This window comes from Prosopis cineraria, unplaced genomic scaffold (assembly GCF_029017545.1).
Source record: "Prosopis cineraria cultivar Desert tree isolate PC_DT_omini unplaced genomic scaffold, ASM2901754v1 PC10, whole genome shotgun sequence".
In the NCBI taxonomy this organism is placed as follows: Eukaryota; Viridiplantae; Streptophyta; class Magnoliopsida; order Fabales; family Fabaceae; genus Prosopis; species Prosopis cineraria.
Window position 1 is genome coordinate 14,734,082 of NW_026555341.1, and position 26,255 is coordinate 14,760,336.

General features: G+C 30.2%; 1 protein-coding gene across 1 annotated transcript; it reads right to left on the reverse strand.

The window, feature by feature from the left end:
* Positions 1-3,907: 3,907 nt before the first annotated feature.
* On the reverse strand, positions 3,908-12,597 carry LOC129284317 (disease resistance protein RPV1-like). Its single transcript, XM_054919738.1, has 5 exons — positions 11,925-12,597; positions 10,707-11,838; positions 8,966-9,364; positions 4,783-6,348; positions 3,908-4,662 (listed from the first exon to the last, which is right to left on the reverse strand). The coding sequence occupies exons 1-5, from the start codon at positions 12,404-12,406 to the stop codon at positions 4,126-4,128; spliced, it is 4,116 nt and encodes a 1,371-aa protein (XP_054775713.1). The 5' UTR covers positions 12,407-12,597; the 3' UTR covers positions 3,908-4,125.
* Between the last annotated feature and the right edge of the window lie 13,658 nt (positions 12,598-26,255).

The window sequence follows — 26,255 nt, forward strand, 5'->3', positions numbered from 1 at the left end:
CATTATTAAACTTTAAAGTGTTAGTTACGCCTCCAAGAAAAGTAATCTTCGGATTGGTAAATTTGGATGAGTTTTAGATTTAAAATATTGCATTTAAAATTTATATATTTAAAAAAATTGATAAGGAAGAGATAAATTGGTATTTGAAATGAAAGTGAAAAATTGAAAGTGCTGGATCCCCCCCCCCCCCGGGGGCAATTGATAAAAGATGATTTGAAAGTCGTAAACCGGGATGGATTTAGCAATCATACAAGGGATACAAGGGAGGCAAAAAAATGAAAGATTACAAGTGGGCGATGAAATTAATTTTCATGTGTTACAAATAAAAATATATATATTTTATGGAGTAATCTTATATCATGCCTCCACTTATATTCCTATCTAGTCATAGAGGTACTGATAATGAAAACATAAAGAAAAAGAAAGGTTTGAAGTGATTAAAATTTTAAATAATTAAGATGTAAAGAAAATTTGAAATTGTAAAGGAAATATTGAATCCATAAATTTGTGCGTATTTAAATGAGATTTAATTCAAATTTAAATCCAAAATGTCATTAATCAAAACATACTATGAGGGTAAAATTACTTTTTAATCTAAAGTCAATTTGAAATCAATAGACAATATCCGTTAGTCAAGAGGTTATATTGCAACAATTTTATTATTTGAAGAGTGACATTATTCAAATAAATATTTTAAGACATTTAATATTCTCAGTACAATAGTTTAGGAATTAAAATGTCTTTTAACCCCCTTTTTAACATGATTAATCTTCATCCCAATATTAATTTTGAAATGAATGCGTTTTCAATTATAGAAAATATTTTATTTTCCATTGATGGATAAAATCATTTTTCATATCTTCTAATTTTTTTTTAAAAAATTAAGTTGGATCACCTTTGACAGGAACTGTTAATCAATTGAGCATATAAGCATGTATCCATTTGGCCGGAAAAAGAAAAAGAAAAGAAAAGAAAAAAAGCGTCTGTCCATTGAGAAAAAATTGATTAAATAATAATAAAGAAATCATTGGTCATACTTGTATTTGATCCTTAATAAAAATAAACAAACAAATATACCAAAAGAGAAATTATTAAATAAACTTGGTGGATCACATCATTTATATTCTGTCCAATAAAAATAAATCATGTTCATGTTATATCAGTTGATTCAAATAAAATCTAATGTGTCATTATTTTTAATTGATTTATTTTTGGAATAAGGTGTCTATTTAATGTCTTGTCATTTATTTCTTTATTATGTTAATTGTAAAATCAATTTATATTTATAATAATCTAACATGACATGCTTTTATTGAACAAAGCATGGTTGTTATGGTATACTTAATCCATGTAAGAATTCTCTATATGAGAAAACATAATTACTTAAAAAAAAATCAAGACAAGGATAGGAATGGGAAAATAACAATAAAATCCCCAATAAACAGGTCCCTCAAAATATTATAATTTCTCTAAAGTCCCTTAAATTGTTCCTTATTTGAAATAAAAATAATAGGCTTGGTTCCATTTTCTTGATCATAACTTTTGTTTAAGTAATCATAACTTTAGTTTTGTAAATCACAAAAATTGAATAAAAAATCATAACTTTTCATAAAAAATTTCTTTTATAATTAATAAACAAGTTCTGAAATAATTTGTCCAAATTATAATTTTTATTCAAGCAATCATAACTTTGATTTTGTAAATTACAAAAATTAAATAAGAAATAATAACTTCCCACATGAAATTTATTTTATCATCAAAGTTGAAGTTCTGAAAATAACCAATCATATTGTTTAAATAATTATATCTTTTATTCTGTGAATTATAAGAATTGAATCAAAAATCACAACTTTTCACATAAAATTTTTTTATCATTGAAGTTTAAATTTAAAAAAAAAAACTAGTTATAACTTTTGTTTAAGCAACCACAACTTTTATTTTGTAAATCACAAGAATTAAATAATAAATTATAATTTATCACATAAACCCATTTTTTTATTTTAAAAAAGAGACAATTTAATCATTTAACCTAAAATTATTCATGTCAGAAAGGTGTTTAAGAACTTCAAAGAAATTATAGCATTTCAAGGGATTTAATTATCATTTATATATTTTGATAAAAAAAATTTTCTTAATAGAAATCACTTAATATTCATTATTTAATCTGTCAATCTGATGATGACCAACAAGCACATAGATTTCTTTTTAAAAAAATTACCAACTTAAAAAATCTGCAATGAGAAGTAAATGAAAGTTTAAGAAGATTGAATCAGCCATTTAATCGGCCAAGACCAATTCATAGTTCAATAATTGGACTATAATTAACTCATGATTAAATTAATATATTCAAATAATATATACTTAACATAGAAAAAAATTATCATCCATGATGATAAAAATGAAATTAAAAATATCATATAGTAAAATAAAGGAAATATCAATATTCCATCCTTTTCATCCAAAAGCATATATACAGTCATAATTTACAATTTTAGGGTGGATGCATGCATATATCTTGTATATTTCTTTCTTTTTTTTTTCCCCTTTCCAACACTTATTTGAAGTAGATATCTTCCTTAATACTTCTCCAGCCAAGCTGATTAAATGATCATATCCAAGCTCATTTCCTTGGAGTAAGTCATGTCATTCATTTTTTTTTATCATAATTTTTTCCTTTTTATCTTCCATTAAATGTTGGTGAGAGAAATTATATAATTAAAAAAATCTGTATTTAATAAGGGTAAAGAAGTATCCATTTTGTAGAGAAGTATCTGTTCCAAGACCAATTGAGGCATAATTGAGTACCATTACATAATCTTGTAAACTGGTAAACATTTCTCATCATTTTTATTAGAGGCATAAAATATTGGGTTAAATGGTGAATTATCCTCTAAATTATGGGTTCGAAAGTGCTTGGAATCCTAAACTTACTTTTGATGCAATACTCTCCTTTAACTTTTTTAAATGGTGCAATTTGACTTTTACTGTTAACAAAAATTAATTTTAATCGTTAATTGACAAAAATATTGCAAAAATTATAGAAAATAACCCAAAAAATTATAAAAAAATATAAAAATTATAGAAAAGGACCAAAAAAATTTTATTGATCTTTTTTTTAATTTTTTCTATTATTTTTTAGTCAACTAATAACCAAAATTAACTTTTATTAACAGCAAGAGTCAGATTGCATCATTTTCAAAAATTGAAAGAAAATATTGCATAAAAAATAAGTTTCTAGTCCCAAATGTTCTTTGATGTATAGCTTAGGAGCTAATTTGTTCTTTTACCTTAAATTAAGGGAGAATGACAAATAAATCTCATCAAAATAGAAAAATGATGAAAGAGTACCACAAAATAATAATTACTTTAAAGTCCATATGATCACTTATCTTACATAAATTGTTATACACAATTACATTTTTTATTTTTACAAAATAATACTCCATCTGATCTTATTTATCAGTCGCTTTTAGCATGTTTACTAAAACTAAGAAAAATCTTAAATCTTATAAATTTTATCTTAAAATTTAATAAATTTTCACATCTATCGTTAATAAATATTAAATCTCATTACTAATATTTTTATTTAAAAAAATTTAATAAAGGCAAGAATTTAGAGAGAAGTATTAAAATTTAGTCAATGTCCTATAAATGAGACCAAATTTTTTCATCTTTTTATTGTATAAATATAACTAAAGGAGTAGAAGGAGTGATTATTAAAATCCAAACCGAAGTTATTAGTAACAAAACTTACAAAAGTAAAATTGTTAATATAAGAATTATAGTTATTACCTAACTGACTGGTTCGGTCCCAGTTTCTATTCCATGCTAACCAATGAGAGCTTAACTCTTCTTTTAAGGATGACTGTTGGCTTGATCAGTAATTATGGCAAGCAGTTTCTAATGATAATGATAAAGAAAGAATCTTTACTCTTGCCAACATTATTCAATATCATACCCATAGGCCACATGGGTATGATATTAAGAAGTACATTAACATTATTTAATTATAAGTACATTAAGAAGTATTGATACTTGACAGTGCAGGACAACTATTTTTCCTTGGCGGTATAACAAGCATTTAACTTTGGTGCTCATCAGAGGTGATGCACGTCATCGTTGCTCTCAAACACCATCTTCGGGGCTATCTTCTTCATAAGTGTTGAAAAACTTGGCCAATTTTTCTGAAACAGATCGTAGACTTCTTTCCACGGATTCTTCATTTCCACCAAAATCGTCATCCCCTTCAAAGATCAAATGAACCCCACATTTTTTCAACTCTAACCCCTCATCCACGGGCGGGTTTCTCAGAGTCACACAAAATGTGTCACCGCGTCGCAAAATAGAGACAAGTGGATGGTAATCTGGGAACCTGCAAAGGTGCATGTTTTCTTCATTTGTTCTTGGCAACCCACGCAAGTTCAATACTGAACTATATATATTTTCGCCAAGTTTGAGTACATTTGCCTTGATATCAACCACTGCAGGAAGCTGATCTCGCAGTTCACTATTTATATCCCGGTTGATTGAAAGAATGATTCCTATAACTACACCAGTTAGTTCACGGCTCTTGGGCTTCGAAAAGCTTACAGATTGTCCAGAAAACCACCTGGGTATTCTTGTTCCTGGCATGCTCAAGTTCCTTAAATTCCTCAGTGTAACCTGTCATATATGGACAAGGGGGTCATGAGTTGACTAGGAACAAAATGACGAATTACACATCAATTCGATTTATCCAAAAAATAAACATGAAATTATTCATACAAGAGGGAAAGAATTAACCTTGGAGAATCTCTTGCGTACTGTGGAGGAGCATGCAATGCATCCGCCCAAGTACAGCCTTCTCAGAGACCCTAACTGTTCAACGCCAGGGATATCCACCAATTCTACACAATTTGTGAGGTCCAGATCCTGTAGACTTTTTAAATTTGAAAGGTCATGAATGGTTTGCAAGGCACTACAGTTTGCAGCATTCAGCTTTGTCAAGCTTGAGGGAAGAGCAGGGAGAGAAAGCAGCTCGGTGCAGTTCTGAAGAGCGAGTTCCTTGAGAACGGAAAGACCCGCCAAACTTGAAGGAAGGCTGTGAAATTTGTTTTGGCTTAGATTCAAATTCTCCAAACACGATAATTTCTCAAAATCATCATGAATTTTCCCAGATATTCTCCAACCACGAGCATCCAGATCAGTCAAAAATACCATATTGCAGAAAAAAGAGGACATTTCAGTAGAATCGTGAAGCAAGTTATCTTCAGACTTCTTGGCCATTTTCAAAGTCCTTAAGCTCGTAAGCTTACCAAAGCTTTCAGGTAATTCTGTCAGACCCGTTTCCTCCATCCGAAGATGGTACAAGGACTTCAAATGTCCTATAGAATTAGGAAGCCTTCTGAGCATGCTGCATCGGTCCAACCTTAAATGGACTAGATTTTCAAGCTTTCCGATGGACTCTGGTAGTTCAACAATGTTACCATTGGGAATGTTCCAGGTTGTAAGAGCTGTGAGGTTGCCAATCGATTTAGGTAGATATCTCATCTGGCAATTCCTCATTTCAAGCCTTTTGAGTAATGTCATGTTTCCGATCTCATCTGGCAAATCTGTGATCGCTGCCCCATCTAGCTGAAGCTCAACAATGGAAACCAAAGACTTAATGGACTCGGGCAATTTATTCAGAAACTTACAGTTTCCCACTAATAGTTCTTTTAGATAAGACAATGATCCAACCGAAGAAGGAAGCTCCCCTATAGCACTACCAGAAAGCCAAAGCTTTGAAAGTGATACAAGATTTCCAATCGAATCAGGAATCCTAGTGAGAGATTTACAATGCATCAAACCAAGATTCTCAAGGTTTTGCAAACGCCCGACAGAACTTGGTAGTTCTTCTAATCCAGATTGGTTGAGAAACAGCTCTTGCAGAGAACACAAGAGTCCGATGTTGTCGGGTAGCCTTTTGATGTTTTGGCAACCATTTAAAATAAGAATTTCAAGTTTCTCAAGGTGAAAAATAGTCCCGGGAAGCTCTACCAGAGCCGTGCGATCAGCAATAAGCTTTCTCAGTGATTTCAAGTTGCTCATGTTTCCTGGTAACGATTTCAACTCGAAGCAGTCAGAGAGACAGAGGCTCTCTAGATGTTTCAGCCCAGATATATCCTCGGGTAACTCAGTAAGTTGCCTACAAAGAGTCAGATTCAAATGACGAAGTGTCGTCAAATTGCCAACTGATTCATGAATCCTTCTTAGGTTAAAGCAGTTCTCAAGAACAATCTTCTCTAAACGTCGACACCCAGAGAGATCAGGAAGAGATTCTAGGTGGTAGCAGTGGGACAAGTTCATGACCATTATGTTCTCTGGCATCTGCAACCCAACATAACATATGTTGTTATGATATTATAGAATGATATTCGCATTTTAGTTGTGGCATACGAATTTGCGTGCCAGATTTAATCCGTTTCATGCATTATATTAATATACTAAAAGAATAAAAGTAATATATTAAAAGAAAATCAGTTAACTATAATAAGAGGAAAAAAAACTATATCATGCACTTTTAAAAAATCGGTTAACAGTAATAGCTGTATGAAAATAAAGAAATTGCAATTTTGCTTAAAAAAATAAAATAAAAGTGGCAGCTTTTCTAACAAATAAAAATGGAGGGAGTAACCTTTTTTAGTATTAGCACAAAGAGTAAAGTTGACTGATAGTAAAATATTACCTCTCTTAAGTTTTGATAAAGCTCAAACACAGCATATCCCAAAAAATAGAAGAAAAATAAATTTATTCAAGTTTTAAGAAACGCCTCAGCTAATTGCGGGCAACAGACCTTTGATGTTAGGCTAAAGATCATTTTTTCTCTGAACTTTTTTTAAAAAAGCGCTGAGCACCTGTGCTAAAAAGTAAGATAATATTTCCTAAATAATTTTTTGAAGAGCTATGTTATTGTTTTTCCTTAAGAACCAGTCAATTTCATTGTAATCTGCTTATGTGTATTATGAATGGGCCCCTGAACAATGACAACATGTGAGTCTGACCCATTTAACCATCTGACCTGGCTTCTCCAATTGAAACGACGCCTACGTTCTCCCTCATCTCGGACGCTCATTCGCGACCGCTCTCTCTTCCCTTTCATCGTGATCATCGTCTCTCCCTCACCAATCCATCTCTCTCTCAATCTCGTCTCCTCCTCCATTCATCTTCTCCGACGTCGGCAAGTCTGGTTTCGTGACTCACAAGATCTCTCAGATCATGCACGTTTAGATCAAAGCATTTCGGGTTTAATTAGAATACAGAGCTTGCCAAAACAGCCTCATTATTGTGACTGCGTCAGCCTTCACATTTACTGCCTGCATTGCCTCAAAAAGACCCAAAACCTCTCTAAATTTATTGCATTGGCTATACCCACATATCAAAGAATTCAAGAAACCAAATCTCTTCCATCCATTTCATCAAACAACTTCTGCGCAAGACCCCAATCGCCACAAGAAGCGTGCACATGAAGCAAGGCATTAGAAACATAAAGATAGGACTCAAATCCGAGCTTGAAAGAGTGGGAATGAATTAATTTGCCATATAAAACATCAAGAACTTGGGTTATTGGACTCTGTATTTTGGGAGCCACAGCCACTGAACCCGACGACTAGAATCGAAGCCCCTTGGGAGCCACAGCCATGAAGCTCACAGTGTCTCTCCAAGGCGCAGTCCAAAGGCAGAGGAGGCCATAGCTTCAGTCCTTTTGGATTAACATCGCTTTCTAAACAAGTGACTATAGAATGCACGTGTCAAATGAAGAACTCAGAGAAGCACAAATCCGTTGTTAAACCAGAAATGCTTGACTATTGACACGAGTATGACTACAGGGTACTGGAAGACGTCGTCTCGGTTGAAAGGGAGAATCCAGGTCAGATGGCAAATGGGTGAGCCTCAGGTGCTGTCATTGTTAATGGGACCCACATAAGGTTGATATTGAAAAGACAAAATTGCCCCTCGAAAAAAATTATTTGAGGGACATTGCCTTTCTCAATGGGGAAAAAAGAAAAGAAAAATAATCTCTAACCCTTGATCGATATTCCGGTCAACCCTTAATAAGTGAAAGGATGATAAAGTCATAGAGAATGGGGGATTTGAATTTGGATTCTCGATTTCCAAAATTTCCTAAAGCCATATAATGAAGTCACTAATTCCATTTAAAATAATTATACAAAATATTATATGTATATACATGCACGTACGTCCGTGAAAAAATCAATCTCCAATCCATATATATTGTTGGTTCTAAAATGGTTTTGGAGCGTATGTAATGTGTACAATTTTAATTTACATTGTTATTGTATTAAGTGACATAATTGGTGGAATGGCTACATAACATTGTAACAAAACTAAGGCACCCCACCTTGACCTCATTGGAATTAGTCTTCCCTGCAGGTGACCTAGCTAATTTGACAATTCTTTCGAGTTTCAATATTTTACCAATGTGACCAATAACTATAAGATTTCCATACTAAGTTAATAACACAGAGGCAAAGCTTCGTAATTTGGATTGACAGGCTTAATTTGAACCGAGTTTATTCAAATAAATTTAAAATATCAAAACATAAAAAACCTTATATAGTTAAGCTCGCCTTATCACCTATAGCTTTTGGACTTATTCAAATTAGTTTAAATACTTAAATTGTTAAATATTATTTTATTTTATTTTTTATTTTTATAGTCAATTTCATTTTTTATTTTAAAAACTTAAGATTTTCAATTTTTGTGTAATTTTAATTATATTTTATTAAAAATAAAAAAATACAGGCTATTCAAGCTTAGCTATTTAGGTTCAGGGTCATATTTGAGTAGGTTTGTCGAGTTTATACCAAATTACCAGCTCTAATAACATGGTCTCCCATGCTTTACTGATTATTGCATTAATAACTAATAATTAACGAGATAATGAATATGGGAACTGAATTGAAGCATGAAGAATAATACATACCTTTATCTTGTAGCCTTTCCGATTCCACAAGTTTTCAATTTTGCTGCGTGAGAGATCAAGCACAGCCAATTTTTGGGGCCAAAAATCAGAAGGCATGCATTTTAAAGAACATCCTTGCCATTGTAGCAACTTCAATTCTGCAGGGAAAGATTTGAACTTGCCTTCCAATCTGACATTATTGATCTGAAGCAACACTAATTTCACCATTGATTCGAAGGACTTGGTGTGAAGCCCAAGAACCTCTTTGTGTTTCTCAGCTCGTTGAAAATATTTCTTCAAAATATTTGCGAAACAGCGGGAACCACGCCTAACGTTTTTCCCAGAAATTTCTTCATCCTTGTGATCTTTACCAGATCCTTCCTCCAAGTCTAGGACCATCCCTCGAATGCTCCGAGTTCCCTATGATTTCCAAAGCAAACATAATCATACTGTATAAGAAATTGGTACGTGTTATATATTATGTAATATATTTTTTTAATAAAGTAAAAGTTTATGTGAGTTTGGTTTCGATGTTTCACTAAGATTAGGACATATCTCCATACTCAAAAAGCTAAGGTAATTATAAATTCCCACCTCAATAGCAGGATTTAAACTCATGACCTTATGAGTTACAAGTCAAATCCTCATTAACCAAACTAATCTTTGTTGATACATTATACAATATTAGAAAAATAAGCAAATTATCTTCTAAACTTTAGATCTAATAGCATCATAAACACTAAACTTATTTATTGTGCAAATTGTTCCCTTAACTTTTGAAAATGGTAAAATTCAGCCCCTGAGGTTAATAAAAGTTAATTTTGAATGTTAGTTGATAAAAAAAAATCTCAAAAATTACAAGGAAAAGACCAAAAATAATTTTGGATCCTTTTTTTATAATTTTTGTGTCCTTTTATCCTTTATATATATATTTTTGTCTTTTTGTAATTTTTGTGATCCTTTCGTATCATTTTCGAGTGAACTAACAAAGTTATATTTTGTTAACGGCAGGACCAAATTGCAGTGTTTTTAAAAGTTGAGAGAATAATTTATATAATAAACAAGTTCAAGGTCTATTATGCTACTAGACCTAAAATTCAAAGGGTACTTTGCACATTTACCCTACAATGTTTTAGTGTCATCTATTTCCATTTGGTATGATATATGCACAGCATGCTACCTTGTAAAATTAGGTCCAAAAAGATTTGAAAGCACAAAAATTGACACAAGTAACTCTCCCTGTAAACATACATCTTCCCACCCTTGCTATCATATATAATTTATGAGAGGCTCACCAAAATGCTTTGGAAATAAAAAAATATCCAACCATTATAAAGCATTACAACACACCTTTTATATATATATATATATATATATTCATTATGACTATATCAAGAACGTTCCTTGCAGTAAGGACCAGAAAGAGTAAATTAGACCAACTACATAAATCATTACATAAACAAATGTAAACTCTTGAAAAAACATGTAAAACTCATTAATCATATATTATAGCTAGAACAATGTTATTATATATGTTATATATCCATCAATTATTCAATTTAGTCTAAATCATAATTAGGTAGCCTGCTTTTAATAAATTTAGTTAGAATTAAATTAACATCTTAAGAAAGCAAAATAATTCATGGAAAATTGAATAAAAAGGAAATAAAAATTTAAGGAGTGACGAATTAAGCACTTCAAATCAAATAAAAAGGAAATTAGCTTCAAACTATAGACATCTTTAAGGATCCTTATTAATTACCTCGACATTCCTTAAAACATCAAAAACTTGAGATCGATCCCACAATCTACTACGCATGCCGGGATTAAAAAGGTTCTCATCCACGACAATTTGCCTTCCCATGTCTCTAATTTGATCATGCATCCAAATGGTTTCGTCCTCTCGGATTTTGATCAGACATTTTTCTGTGAGAACTGTGATTTCTATCTCTCCTCCAAATCCACAACCCCTCAATATATCAATCACATCTTCTCGCTTCATCCTCTTCTGAACGAACAAACAAGCAATGTCAAGGAAGATGCATTTCTCTTGCTCATCTAACCCCTCATAACTGATCTTCAACACTTCCTGCAGATTCCCAGGTCGAATCAGCTTCAGTTTCTCCACAATATCAACCCATTCCTCTTCCCTTCTCTTACCAAACAACATTGAACCAAACACTTCCAGAGCCAAAGGCAACCCTCCCGTTAGAGACACTATTTCCTTGGACAATTTCAGAAATTTTTTGTCTGCAGGTTCATTTCTTCTCATTGCATGGTAACAGAATAGTTCTAGTGACTTGGGGTCATCCAATGTCTTAACCTCGTACAAGACATTAACATGAGTCTCAGGCAAAGCTCTTTTATCCCTTGAGGTGACTAATATACGGCTTCCCTCATGGAACCATTCTCTTTTAACTATTAGAGTATCCAGCTGCTTCACATCATCCACATCATCCAGGATTATCAGGCCACGATTTTCACTAACTGTTCTTCTGAAAGCAGAAACATCATCATCGTCAACTGCTTGAGAGGAAATGTCAGTGATGATTCTTTTTCTCAGAGCAATTAAACCTCCATCTATGGATGAAGCTAATTCTCTGACACTTGAAATGAAGCTGCGATGCTCAAAATGCACAACGAGTCTGTTAAAAAGTGCCTTCGTAAGGGTTGTCTTACCAACCCCACCCATCCCATACAATCCCAACACTCTTATGCCGTTGGATCTCACCTCTAACAATTCCAATAGTTCTTCAATACGAGCATCGAGTCCAACGGTAAATTCAGCCACACCCACCGGCGTATTACGCAGTTCTCTCATAATCCTTTTCACTAAAAGTCGAATAAGGTCATCTTCCTTTTCTTTTTGCCTTGTCAAGTCATTTTCCGTTTCACTATAACAGCAAATTAAACAAATTACTCAGTAAGGACGTAACGGTGGAAAAATTAAAAGAGTGTTAGGAGAATAGAGAGAGAAGACCTGGGATTTCGAAAAGGGTAGCCAGCAATTCCACCTACTTTGTTCATAGCTTTCCTCCACCTGATTACCTCGTCTTCACGCCTCTTTTTTTCGTGAATTTTGAAAGAATCTTCGAATGGACCTCCTTGTTTCCGGACATCTCTCGGGTCTACGTTGAAGAACACCGGCAGAATCAGTCTCCGGCACTTGCAAATCTCGGCGAGCTCCTCCAAACACCAATGAGAAGAAGCATAGTTAGGAGAGATGATGATGATCGAAGCCGCTGAATCATCAATGGCTTCGAGCAGGCTCGGGGCTATCTGGTCACCGCGATCCAATCCATCGTCATCGTAGAAAACCCGAACTCCGTGAGATTGGAGCGAGCTGAAGAGTGGTTTGGTGAGGCAACCACGAGTATCCGCACCTCTGAAGCTCAAGAAGACGTCCCACCGGAGCCTGAATGCCCCCGGAGTCGACGGAACGACGTCGCCGTCCGGTGACATTTCTGAGTGACGAATCTATATTGCTTCGTAGAGAACGAAGGAGACTGCTTCCGGAACTGTGAGGTCTGTGATTTCTCGAGAATAATACTGGTACTTTCCGGTGGTATTCTGGTAATTTCCTCAAGGAATCGGATTCTGAATGTCGAGAAGATTAGATAGAAGAGAAAGCAATTTCGGATTCTCTGTGCTTTACGTGTTAGGAGAGAAATCGATAGATTTGAAGGGTTCAAATATAATTGTATCTCTACTGCCATTATCAACGGCTCTAACACGACGCTTCGTGTTCAGACATGGGGCCATGCGTACGAGACTGATGACTTGATGAGTAATGACGGACGAATAACTGAACAGTACACTTAAGAAACGTGGACTTCAAGTTGGTGTAATTCCTCAAGCTACAAAAACAAAAGGGAAAATATCGCCCAAGACCCCTGAAAAGTTGTTATATCAAAGAAAGGCATTGAAAATCTGAAATTCCACTACACTTCCTTGACACATCTCTAAAAATAAGATTTTATAATTAGAGACCCCTAAAGTTCAATAATTTAATAGGTTGTCAATTATGTATGATTTAATTGTTAAAACCCCAATAAATGTTTTGTTTATACAACATTAACACTCATATAATTAAACATGTTCTATCAGTTATAGTTACTTATTAATTATAAATAAATTATTCTTACATATGGTTACAAGTTAAAACTTGAATAGATCCTTACTCATACAAGACAAGTAAATATACCTATGCACCCAAATAAATGTTTGTTTACAATTAAGCATGTGCTATTAGTTTTTACAATTAGTTCATTTCTAAAAGGGTTATTATTAATTATGTATGATTACTTATCAAAATCCAAATATATGCTCATAAAATTTTATTTTAAGATATGTACATGTGGATGCAATGAAATTTCATATTTTTAAGATTCTTCTTGATTTTTTTTAAAAAAAAAACTCTCTAAGAGTCTTTAGATGATATGTCCTCAAAACAAAATTGCAATATTCTTTTATAAAAAAGTAATGGGTAAAATGTTCTAACCATATTTTTATTTTGCCTTAATTATACAGACTTTCATTTTAAAAACATACAATTTAGTCTAATTTGTTAACTTCATTAGAAATATTCTAACTGGATTCTAAAAACATGTTTTTAAATTAAAATTTATATTAAAACAAATTTTATTTACTAATTTACCCCACACCATAATAAATCCAAATTATATTAATCTGATAGTTACATCATTTCACTGTAAAAAATATGTTTACAAATTTTAAATTTTAAATTTAAATTATTTATAAAATTTCTTGAACTTATATCATTTTATATTCTGTGATGAAAAATGTATTTAGTATGTGTTTTATAAAATTAAAAAAATATAAATATATAAGTTTAAAAACTTTGATAAAAATCAAAATCATAATATTTTATAATATGATAAAAATTAATAGATTTTATAATATAATAAAAATTTGAAAATGTATTAATTATATTTTTTTAGTTGTATACAAATATAAATGTTTTGGTAATTATAGACTTTAGATAATTTTATGTTAAAGAGGGGCATGTTGGTCAAGTTAAAAGTTTAAAAGTCAAATTTAATGGTCAACTAACAATTGAATTGATGAAAATAAAATTTTAAATATATAAAAAAGGGTTTAAGTAACGTATATTTTAATTTTAATAAAGGTTTATTTGAGTTTTCAACATAAAGGAAATGTCTATATAATTAAGTAAAATAAAAGGATGGACAACGTACTGTTTTCTCTTTTTATCCTCAGTTTTAATTTATAATAAGTAACAAGAATGTTATAAATTACATATAGAAAATCCTATGTTAATAAACCTTCAAGCAATAAAAATGCAAGAAGTTAGATTAATAAATATAAGGAATAAAATGAAATAAATTTCTATACATAGTAAGTTACTTATATTTGGAATCAATATTTGTTTGGAGAAAATGGTTATATTTTAGACTAGAAGGAGTAAAATATAAGCATTTTCTAAAAACATTTAAAATTTAATAAATTGGGTAGGTTTTATATATTTTTTCAAGTATACTCTTATTTTATTATATTCTACTCTACTAAGTAATGAGATTGTTTTAAATAAGTCAAATATTATATTTATTTTATTTAAGAGTACAATTGAAAAGATGTAAAATTTTTTAGAAAATCAAAATTTTAACAAGTTAATTTGGGCAAAATAAATATCATTGTTCAAATATCAAGGATTGTGAAGCTAATTTTTTTGAATAAACGACGTCGCCGCCCCGTGACATTTTCGTGCGGTGACTGATGATTTTTTTAATTTTTTGAGTTTTTAATTTTTTGAATAGGGTTCGGCAAGCCTAACGCTCTCGTGAATTGGGTCCCGTGAATTAATATTAGAGGAATCGCACTCATCCTTTTATCCTTTTATTTAAATATTTTATTTTTTAAAAATTTTATTTTAAAATTTATGTAAAATATCTCTCATTTATATAAACATTTCTTATATATATGAGATTTTATTTCCATTCTTCCAACCATTAATTGATCATTAAGTTTGACTTTGAATTTCTAATTTTAAATAAGTCAAATATTATATTTATTTTATTTAAGAGTACAATTGAAAAGATGTAAATTTTTAGAAAATCAAAATTTTAACAAGTTAATTTGGGCAAAATAATTATATCATTGTTCAAATATCAAGGATTGTGAAGCTAATTTTTTTGAATAAACGACGTCGCCGCCCCGTGACATTTTCGTGCGGTGACTGATGAGTGGTGAATACTTATTTTTTTAATTTTTTGAGTCACAAACGGCAAGCCTAACGCTCTCGTGAATAGGGTTTCTTTTGACTATGAATTGGGTCCCGTGAATTAATATTAGAGGAAATCGCACTCACCATCCTTTGATTTTATTTTAATTATATAAATATTTTTCCATTTTAAAAATTTATGTAAATCTCTCATTAAACTAAAATATAGTTATATAAACATTTCTTATATATATGAGATTTTTTTCCATTCTTCCAACCATTAATTGATCATTAAGTTTGACTTTTGAATTTCTAATTTAACTTAAATGACCCTCTTTAATGTAAGAATTATCTAACCATCTACATTTCCTAAAAAATATTTTTGTATATAAAAAATACAATAAATACATTTTCAAACTTTTATTATATTATAAAATTTATTAATTTTTATTATATTATAAAATTATAAATTATACTTTTTAATCAAAATTATTGATACTGGTTTATTTTTTGTTTTATAAATTGTTAAAAATATATTTCAAATACATATTTTTCATCACATAGCATAAAACGATGTAAGTTCAATAGATTATATAAACTATTTAAATTTATAATTTAAAATTTGTAAACATAATTTTTTCAACAAACATTTATAAACACATTTAATTTTATTTAAAAAATAATCAAATCTTCAATGAAGATTTTGACGTCTACTTCAGCTGGAAATTACTTAACCTTTTATTCCAATTTGCTATAAACATTAAGCAAATAACTACTTTCTAAACAAAAATGAAAGAAAGAAAAAGAAAACACTTGAAAATTGAATAGTCTTCTTCACAATGAAATTCGTGTAACCCTCACAATAATATAATTTAGGGATTTATCAAGGCGAGGAATAAATTATTAATAAATTTTATTTTAATATAAATTTAAATTTAAAAATAAGTTTTTAAAATATTTTTAGAATATTTTTAACAAAGTTAATGGATTGAACTAAATTGTATATTTTTAAAATAAAAAAGATCTGTATAATTAATACAAAATAGAAAAAATAAACAAAGCATTGTATTCTTATATAATATTATTAAAAGACAGATAGATTGGAGATTCTACCGCCAAATACATTAGTTAGTTCAATTTTTTATAGCATCCGTATCAATAAATTAAAAAAAAATTGTTTTGCGTTGATTGAGATAGATTGTTCACTTCATTATTATATTATGCGGTAGAGCGTCTAGGTGGCTCGTAACCTTAGAAAAGTCTTCGCTAAATCTGTATTGGTCTATTGGTGATGTAAATATATGTTAACATGATATTTTAAGTATAAAAATAATTAGGGAAACTTAGTAATAAAGACAAAGTTGAAAACCAAATTGTTCCAGTGATTAAGCCAAATTTAAGAACCAAGTCTAATATTTTCATTAAACAATATGTTCAATTTACCAAAATGGTCATGTAGCTTCAGCTCTCTCACTCAACTTTCTCCTTTCTCCCTCCCTCCCTGCCTCCCTCCTCCTTCTCTGTCAATGATGTCCTCCGTCTACAATCAGCGACCCATCATTATTGGAGCCGTAGACCTCGTCGAAGAAGCCCGCTGCTGTCAACGCCTCATAGGAGAAGTTCATCGCCATTGCATATATGGATTTCAAAGGTCCAGATCTGCCACTTCCATCAAAATCATATTTTGAAGGTTCAAATGCTCTTGTCTAGAATATCAATGAGTTCCTTGAGAAGGAGATCAACAACAGCCACGTAAGATTTCCTCATCCTTCCTGCCCCCATAACCATTATGATTCACTCAGCATTACTCTTTGAAACATTTATTTTAATTAATCAATCTTTATTTGGTGATTGAGTTGAGAGTAGTTGATATGGCTGTTAAAGAATGGAGTGAGCAGGCATCGCTCACTACTTATTTGTAGAGGTCTTTTTAGGATGATGCTTAGAGAAACATTGTGCCAGGTCTCTTCACTGTCATGTTCTTCCTACATGTTGATAGTTGAATCACATGCACATGTATATGCATCCACTTGTCATTTTTAAATGTGAGAAGACTTTCGAAGATTTTACTAAAAAATTCTCACACTCTATCCTAAGCTTATCGCATTTTCGGTTGATTAAAATTGAAAGAGATGATGGGTTTGCTTGCCATTGTTAATATATAGTCACCTTTGAATGCAATCTATTGTGTGGGGCCATTGGTGATATCTAATAAACTTGTACATGTGGGTGGCGATGGATCAATTAGTTGGCGTTCTTGACATGGCTTTAATTTACTTAATATGTTTAGTGAAAATCAAAGGATAGAGACTGACACTTGTGATACAAATATCTTTCTAAGACTAACGAATGAATTGTTCAAACATACAAGTTTTGATCTCAAAGGAATCTATATGGCATCTATTCTTTTATTGGGAAATTAACTTTTCAGTAACTCTTTCAGGGGTCATAAAAAAAAATTGTGTTGAACTTGTATTGCCCAAGAAGCTAGTTAAATTTTGTAAGTATTATGTATTAATGTTTGGATGGCTCACTTGTAGTGATTATTAATTTTCATTTCAAGCATAATATTTTAAACGCATTGAAACATAAGTTTTTATTTGAAGAGGAGAAAAATAATTCAAGTCAAGAAGCTCCATGTATGCATCTCATAACTCAAGTGAGCTATAAGAAAATGCTAATCAAGAAATTTCCTTGAAAGATTGAATAAAAATGTGATTGTATTTTGAAGTGTACTTATGACCGTCTCCCTTATTTGTTTTTTGTATAGGGTAAGATATAGTTTAATATATGCATGGTGTCATTGTTACTCCCATGTTATATTTTTTGATATGGGGTGCCCTATAATTTTTATTTATCATTTTGATTATACTTAACAAGAAGACAAACCAAACCTAGTGGTATTATTGTTGTTTCATTGAAATTTTTGTTGTTCATTATTCCTCTTCAATTTACTCATTTTTTGGTGATAATTCAGTTGTCATTCATGTTACATTATTGAATTCTCATTATTTACAGGTTAATATGATTTTCTATACAATGTATAATACTTAAAATAGAGAAAACTTAGTATTCCCAAAATTCTTTCATGATAACCATCAATAATTACATATAATTATAAACAATTACATAATAATTATAGACAATTACATATAATTTTAACAAATAGAGTGAAAGCTTATGACTTTAGATTTCATGATAATTGTAAACAATTACATATAATTTGAACATATAGAGGGCATATAAATTAGTATGTGAAAGTTTACATGTAATATCTAATTGATTATGTAACATACCAAATTTTTTTTTTAAATAATTTAACTCAACCATAGTTGGGTTACAGCCACCCAACACATTTTATATCAATAAATTCAATATAAAAATATTTTATAATTGGCTTAAACTTACACAATACAACATTTCAGATAAATTTTTACCTCCCACATACCATTAAGCTAAATCACATTTGTCCATCCTTATACTCCCAACAAGTGCAAACCATAGACCAACAAGTAAAATAAATAATTTAGTCAATTTTTAAAACAAGCCAGTTATTTGACCTCATAATCATGCCATTTTAACGAATCCAAAGTAAATCAAATATTAAAATTATAGTCATTCAAAGTGTACCAAAAATAGAAATAGTTTGAAAGGCATGATTGCATTTACATATTCATATAATTGTCAATAAACAAAAAGCCCTAATATTGACAATATAACATATTATAAATCATAAATCAAATATCCAATAGAGACAGTGGATCTATGCCACTAAGCCCCTGGGACTCCTCCACGTGTCACTCGTGGCTCTTCTCCTGAAAATTGTTAACCACATAATAAGACTCAAAAGTCTCAGTAACCAATGCCAATTTATAATAGTGTGTACAAACAGTTAAGTGTGTGCTTACTAAGTGGGAATCAAAAATAATATAATTCTAATAAAATATAAGAAATATTACAATACACACAAACAACCATCCTTATATCCTTTCATTAACCTCAAGCCGTAACCCTCACTCGATGCTAAATTACCCGGCCAAAGGTAGATTAGCCCAAGCCCTTACAAGCCACATATTGAGCTCTAATAAGGGCGTACCACGTGGCACATAAATACAATAATAATAGCAAGTCTCCCAACACCTCCCACAATAATCAAATAAAATTCATAACAATATTGCACAATTATACAATATTACAAAATTCACAATTTTCTCAATAATCACCCAATTAACATGAAGTAACACTAATCACAAATTAAAAGCATGGTTACCTTGTGGCTTTTTCAATAAATTATTCCTTACAATTTCTCTCCCACCACAATCTTCACCAATGATACAATCTACAAATAACATATTATTTATAAATATTAGTTTCAATTTTTGAAACTAATAAAATAATTCTAATAATAGAATTAAAAATATAACACAATTCCAAATCTCAATCTTAATACAAATCTAGAGTTAATACTATTAAGTAAAATTTTTAACTCCTCTTTTACTCATCAATAAATATTAATAATTTAAAAATCAACTTCTAAACTAATTTCTATTATCAAAATTTTCTTTTTATTTCATAAATTCGCACCTAAAATACCCAAAAATTAAAAATTGAGTCTTTAGCTTAGAATCATAATACTATAGCCATAATAATTCATTTCTCATCCCAAATAATCATCTAAACCTCAATAAATCAACATATATTTTCAGATTTAATAAAAATCTAGTCTAGGATTTGATCCATAAGCCACAAATTCAAATATCATCAATAAATTTATACTCTAAAACATTTATTATACTACTAACAACCTCAAAAACTATATTTATTCAACATAAATTCATCCTTCTTCCAAATCCTTAATTTTCTACCACCACAAAATTAGAAACCAAGGAGGAAGGATGGCTAAGAATAAATTTTAGATCACTTACTTAGTCTTGAAAAGCTTGAAATCACACTCTAAATATCCTATTAAAAACTCTTACCTTAAAAACTCAGATCTCCCTCACCGGCGACTCACGCTCACTCTGCCTCAGCTTGCGCATGAAGAAAAGAATGAAAAAATGAAAGAAAGAGGTGAGTTTTTTTAAAAAAATACTATAGGTCCAATATTTTTTTTTATTATTTTCCTCTTTCCTATCTCTTCTTTCTTCTTTCTTTCTTTTTATTATTATTATATATATGTGATGATTGCACCACGTGGGAGAGCACCGAAAGCAGCCACTTTTTCTTCTTTTTTTTTCCTTCCTCTTTCTCATACACATTTTTTTTATTTAATAATAATAATTATAATTATAATTATAATAATTTTTTTAAATTTTAATTTAGAATTGTATCCTAAGTTATTTAATAATAATCTCCTACTAATTTGCTTACCTCTAAATATTTTTTTAAAATTTCTATTAATCCAAATTAACTATTAAAATTTAAATTGAGATGTTACAGATTATATTAAAAAATACACACAGAGAATGCCATTATCAGTGCCCTTAAATTTCATGTAAATGCTATGGATTACATGTAATTCCACAAATAAAGAGATTCACGAACATGCACGTGCAGAAATTATATGTGATATCTAGTGAATTACATATAAATCAAACAAACAGATAGTACAACCACTATCAGTGCCCCTAAATTACATGTAAATGACTAATGTAATTCAATATATGAAGAGATTTGTGAACATAAAAGAATTAAAGTTTTATTTAAACAATCACAACTTTTGTTTTATGAATCGTAAAAATTAAATAAAAAATTACAACTTCTCACATGAAATCTCTTTTATGATTAATAAAAAAGTTTTGAAAATAATTGGTCTTAATCACAATTTTTATTTAAACAATCACAACTTTGATTATATTAATTATAAAAATTGAATAAAAAATCACAATGTTTTACGTAAAATTTCTTTTTATTATTGAAGTCCAAGTTTTAAATATAACTAGTTACAACTTTTATTTAAGCAATCATAATTTATATTATGTGAATAGCAAACATTGAACAAGAACAACATGGCATGTGAACTTGTTATTTTTTTTTATTTTAAACAAAGAAAAATTTAATCATCTAACCTAAAATTATTAACGTTAGAAAGGAATCCAAGGACTTTAAAAGAATTATAACATTTCAAGGACTTGCTTGTCATTTATATATTTTGGTGGGATTTTAATGTCATTTTTCCTAACAAAAAATATAAAACTCTTCAATAATTTCATAACTTTTTTAGATTTTTTTTATATTTAGATTATTTATAGGACTTTAAAATAAGTTTTAAAAAAATTATCAAATTGTAAAACTATATCCCTAAAGACATAGGAGCCTAGTTGGCTGGACATGCTCAAACTTAGCAAACACTTTTTTTCTCGAAGGCCACAGTATAAGTATAGCTCGTAATATGGGCTCAACCTACCAACATATAAAAAAATGTGGGTTGGGTTGAAAAAAGATATTTCTTTTTATACAGAATGGTTTTGGCCCGTCCAGTATAGTTTGAACTTGTAACAGGCTAACTTGCGGGTTGGCGAGTCAGCCCACTTATTTAAAAAAAAAACAAATAAAAATCATAGAATCACTCTCAATTTTTCAATTCGCCAAAATTTTAAAATTGAATTGTCTAGAGGAGCTCTGGATAATTAATTTATAAAAATTCTAAAAACTTTTAATATTGAATTGGGCCAAAATATGAAATCTATATTATTGAGACTGATAATAAATATATTTATTAATTTTTTATAATTTTTATTTTAATAATTATAAAAAATAAAATTTGTTAAGCTGGATCATCCAAACCAAAACTGATCTCAAGGTATTATAACATATCCTTAACAATTAAACTAATTAACCTTCATTAAAGGATAGGAAGCCTTCATTTAGACAAAAAGAAATGAAGAATAAATTTTCATTGCTGAAATCAATATCAACATATAATATAAACAAAATTAATATACCAAGCTGCACTTTTTATTCCATATAATATATAAGAGAAAGAAATTTAGTTATGTCAATAAAAATAAAAGACATCAAAATCTCCGTACCGTAATAACTATATTTTTTCATTCACTTTTTAGACTTATACATGTTAGTTATATTTCATGCTTAATTATGTTTTATTTTTTTTTATGAGATGTTGGAGAAATTTACTCAAATTAGTGTTATTATAACTTCTGATAAAACTTCTTATATTATGATTGATTAGAAGAAATATTAATTCAAGCTTTAAATTGTAATTAAACTTTTTACTATGTTTGTTTGTGATTGATATATATTTATTTTGGATTGAGTTAATGCATTTTTAATTTGTATTTTTTTAATGATTTAGAAAGAGTTTTATTGTTATTTGGATAATTAGTTTTTAGGGACAAAATATGATTTTTTTAGCACAAAAAAACAATGAAAAGAAGTGAACTTGTAGTTTTCACAATTAAAAAAATACATATAAAAATATTTTTTATTGGTGGGTTAGTCCACTAATCCGCCAATTTACTGTATGTTATATTAACCCGTCCTGCCAATCCTGTAACCCACCGCGACGCAACCCACAAGTTGGCAGCTAACCCATATTATTAGTTCTAAGTCCACATGCTCTAGTTGATTTTAAAATAATGCCCTAAAAGTTTTTAAATAACACTAGCCATGAAATACTCTACAGTCTATACACTAGTTGGCGCAGGAAAAAAAAAAAAAAGCCATGCACTAATTTTAAAATTACGCTCATTTTATTTTTAAAACTAGTGTTTTAATTTTTTTAAAATTTAAATTATTTATTGAAATAATATTGTTCATCAAGTGTAAAAATCATTGCAATGTGGCCCCTGAATTAATACAAACGATAATATTTGTTAACTTCAAAATCTTAAAAATAGTTGACTAATACTTGGTAACATGTATATTTGAAAATTGAACGAAATTTTGAGTTAAGGGATATTGTTCCAAGTGAAATATTTAAAAAAGAACAATTTGCACCCTAAAGTTGGTAAGTGACAATTGGCAACTCCCTTTTCGACTTTTTTTCCTGAAAAATATTTGAAATCATTTTTAGGGTCTCTCATGACTTTTTAATATATTATCACAGCTTACATATGTATATACTGTCACAGGTTACCTATATTAACTATTTTATGAGTAAAAAAAAGAAGTTTGCCAAGCCTATAAGAGCCAAGATAGACTTGTATTACTGTTAGTCTTTAATTAAAAACCCTTGTCCGAAAATTTTAAATTTAAATCTTCTAAAGTTGAGATGTATAAATTTATGTAAAGTTTTCATTTTATAATATTTTTTCTTATTTTATTTTTTTATAAAATATAAATATTCTCATTGTTTTTTTTAAATGCAAACTTCACATAAATTTACGGTATCTCAATTTTATAGAATTTAAATCTGAAAATTTCAAATTCACTGACTTTCCCAGAATTTCTTCATTCAATTTGACAGTCTTTCCTTGAACGAATGAGAAAATATCTCCATTCTCGTCCTTCCTCACGCTGTAGTAAAATTTTCTAATCAGGTCTTCATGTACACGTTCATTAATAATTAATCACGATAATCGGTGCCCACCAGATCCAATTTCAAACGATTCTCCAACTCATCGAACATTCTAGTTTTCAAATTTCTTGAAGTCAACAGGTCTACCAATGGCTATCTTTCTAAGTGCACAAGTGACTTTAAAAATCTTTCCTCAAAAAAAAAAAAAAAATTAACAGGGCAAGCCTCACAGCTTGAAAGAGTGAAATAACAAATAGTCAAGGCTACCCCAACAGGGGTGATCTGTTCAGAAACAAAAACACTCAGACGTTCCAACGGCACTGAGTCTGAAGCTCTAATTCTAAAAAGGAAAGTTTAGTTTGTCAAAGGAGTCATTTTCCTTGTCTTGCTTGTCTCTAACCATCATCATCATCTTCTTTAGAGCTCGTTTAGTTTGTGGAAATGATTTTGTAGGAGATGGAGATGGGCTTTAAAAATATGTTTAATATAAATATTAGACATGAATTCATGAGTTATTTTCATATAGTATGCATATTTATAATACAAAAAGATTAAAATGTCCTTGTTTGAAAAATTTTGCCCTCGCCGAAGTATCATCATTGTTGATTAAGTGCAGTAAGTTACAGCCAACATGACCAAATCCAATCAATGTTCAAAGAAAAAATCCAAAACAATCAAAAAAAGAAAAGAAATGTAGTTGCTGCCTTCAAAATCAAAGTCGCCACCTTCAAAAATCAATCAAATTGGCATAAGTAGGGGAATGGCTTGGTTTTCTCTTCAATGGGCCCCGAACCATGAAGGATCTAGTGGCTTTGTTGTCCATGAGCATGGCAGGTGACCTGGATGAGAAGAAATAATTGAAGATGTTGCAACCTACAAGAGAAAATTGATTCAAAAAGGAAAGGTCGAGAAAGTTCTTATTTTTAGAGGTTGCACCTTGAGGATGATGAGTTCGAGTATTCTGATTCCGAGTTAAGAAGCTTGGTTCTGAGGACGACGATGTAAAGAGGACAACGATGGCACCTGGTCTCTTTGATGTCAAAGAGATGAAGATCGAGAGGTTTACAAAATGAACACCCTCATGTTTATAGAATAAAGATCTCAAAGGAAGGAGAAGAGTCGAAGAACAACAGAGAGGACAAAGGAAGAGTCACCTTCGATCTTTAGCCATAAAATCGGAGGTTGCTGTCATTGGAAGAGGAAGATGAAGAGTTGCCATCGATTTCTGCCATTAATAGAGGTTGCTGTCGTTAAAAGTCACTCACGATCGGTGTCTCAACGCGGGAGTTCACTGTAGCCAGGTGCTGGAGATTGTCGACGCTGGTTGTTAGAGGTTGCCGATGCTAAGGTCGCTTGCACTGGTTGCCAGGTGCTGAGAAGTTCAATGGGAACGTTGAGTCGGAAAAAAAAAAAAAGGAAAAAGGGCGGATGTAATTTGAAAATTGAGGTTTTTTATGGAAGCCAATTTCATTAATTTTGGTGAAATTGAAATTGGTAAATTTTTCATTTCCAATCATACCAAATGGCCCTTAAAGTTTTCTTCCTCTTCCTCCTCTTATTCAGAAAAGTTACTTCTTTTTTATGTCAATTCGTTCACTGCTTCTTCTAATACATTATCAGAATCCTCGTGTGTCTATATATGCTTAGCACTTTAAACCCTATTTGGTACACCACAGTGAATTTTGAAGGATTGAGAATGGAAGTGGAAACACGATCACAATTTAAAAAAATATGTTTGGCATGACATGTGAATGGAAAAAAAAAAAAAACTCATATGAAGGAAAAAAAATGGGTAAATGAGAAAATTAACTCAAATAATAGTTCAGAAAGCCTTTGGAATCTTAAACTTATTTTTTGTTTAATATTTTTCTTTAACTTTTGAAAATAGTAAAATTCAACTCTTGTTGTTAATAAAAGTTATATTTGACTGTTAATTGATAAAAAAGGATAAAAAATTCTGTCCTTTTTATAATTTTTTTGGTTTTGTATTGTAATTTTTGAGTCTTCTTTTTGTATAATTTTCAAGGTCTTTTTCTAGCATTTTTTAGTGTATTGACAGTAAAAATCAACTTTTATTAATGGCAACAGTTAATTGCACTATTTTAAAAAGTTAAAAGGTAATATTGCACAAAAGATGAGTTTAGAGTCTCAAATGCTTATGAACCTATAGTTTAGGATTAATTTTTTCATTTATTGAAAACAAAATTAGATAAAAGACCAAATTATAGATAGATGCAAACACAAATGTGTTGAACCTTGGTTTTCATAATTACAAAATAGAAAATATTTTATTTAATGGCAATTAAGGATAATTGTAATCATATGCATTAAACTTTGTTCTTCTAAACTCCACTTTGCCCTTATACCCTTACTGTTTGCTTATACCGAAATGAGTTTGAATCTCTTATATTTTTAAGTCTTGATTTTGTGAGATTCTTTTTGAGTTAGGTATTTGATTTCCCTCAGAATTCTTCTTGAACATATTTGAGAAGTGTTCCCTTTGAGTATAATCTCTCTTTCATATCATTTTAATCACTGAAGCTTCTCTGTGCCTTAAATGTTTTTTGGTTCTTTATACCGATATAGCACCCTTATTTTCTTACCTTCTTCATTTATACCCATGTAACATT

Excerpts from the sequence above, each read along its gene's own strand:
- LOC129284317 (XM_054919738.1), bottom strand. The coding sequence starts at position 12,406 with ATGTCACCGGACGGCGACGTCGTTCCGTCGACTCCGGGGGCATTCAGG. Across the intron at positions 11,839-11,924 it reads TACCCTTTTCGAAATCCCAG|TGAAACGGAAAATGACTTGA; the intron begins GTCTTCTCTCTC and ends TTGCTGTTATAG. Across the intron at positions 6,349-8,965 it reads GGAAAGGCTACAAGATAAAG|ATGCCAGAGAACATAATGGT; the intron begins GTATGTATTATT and ends GTTGGGTTGCAG.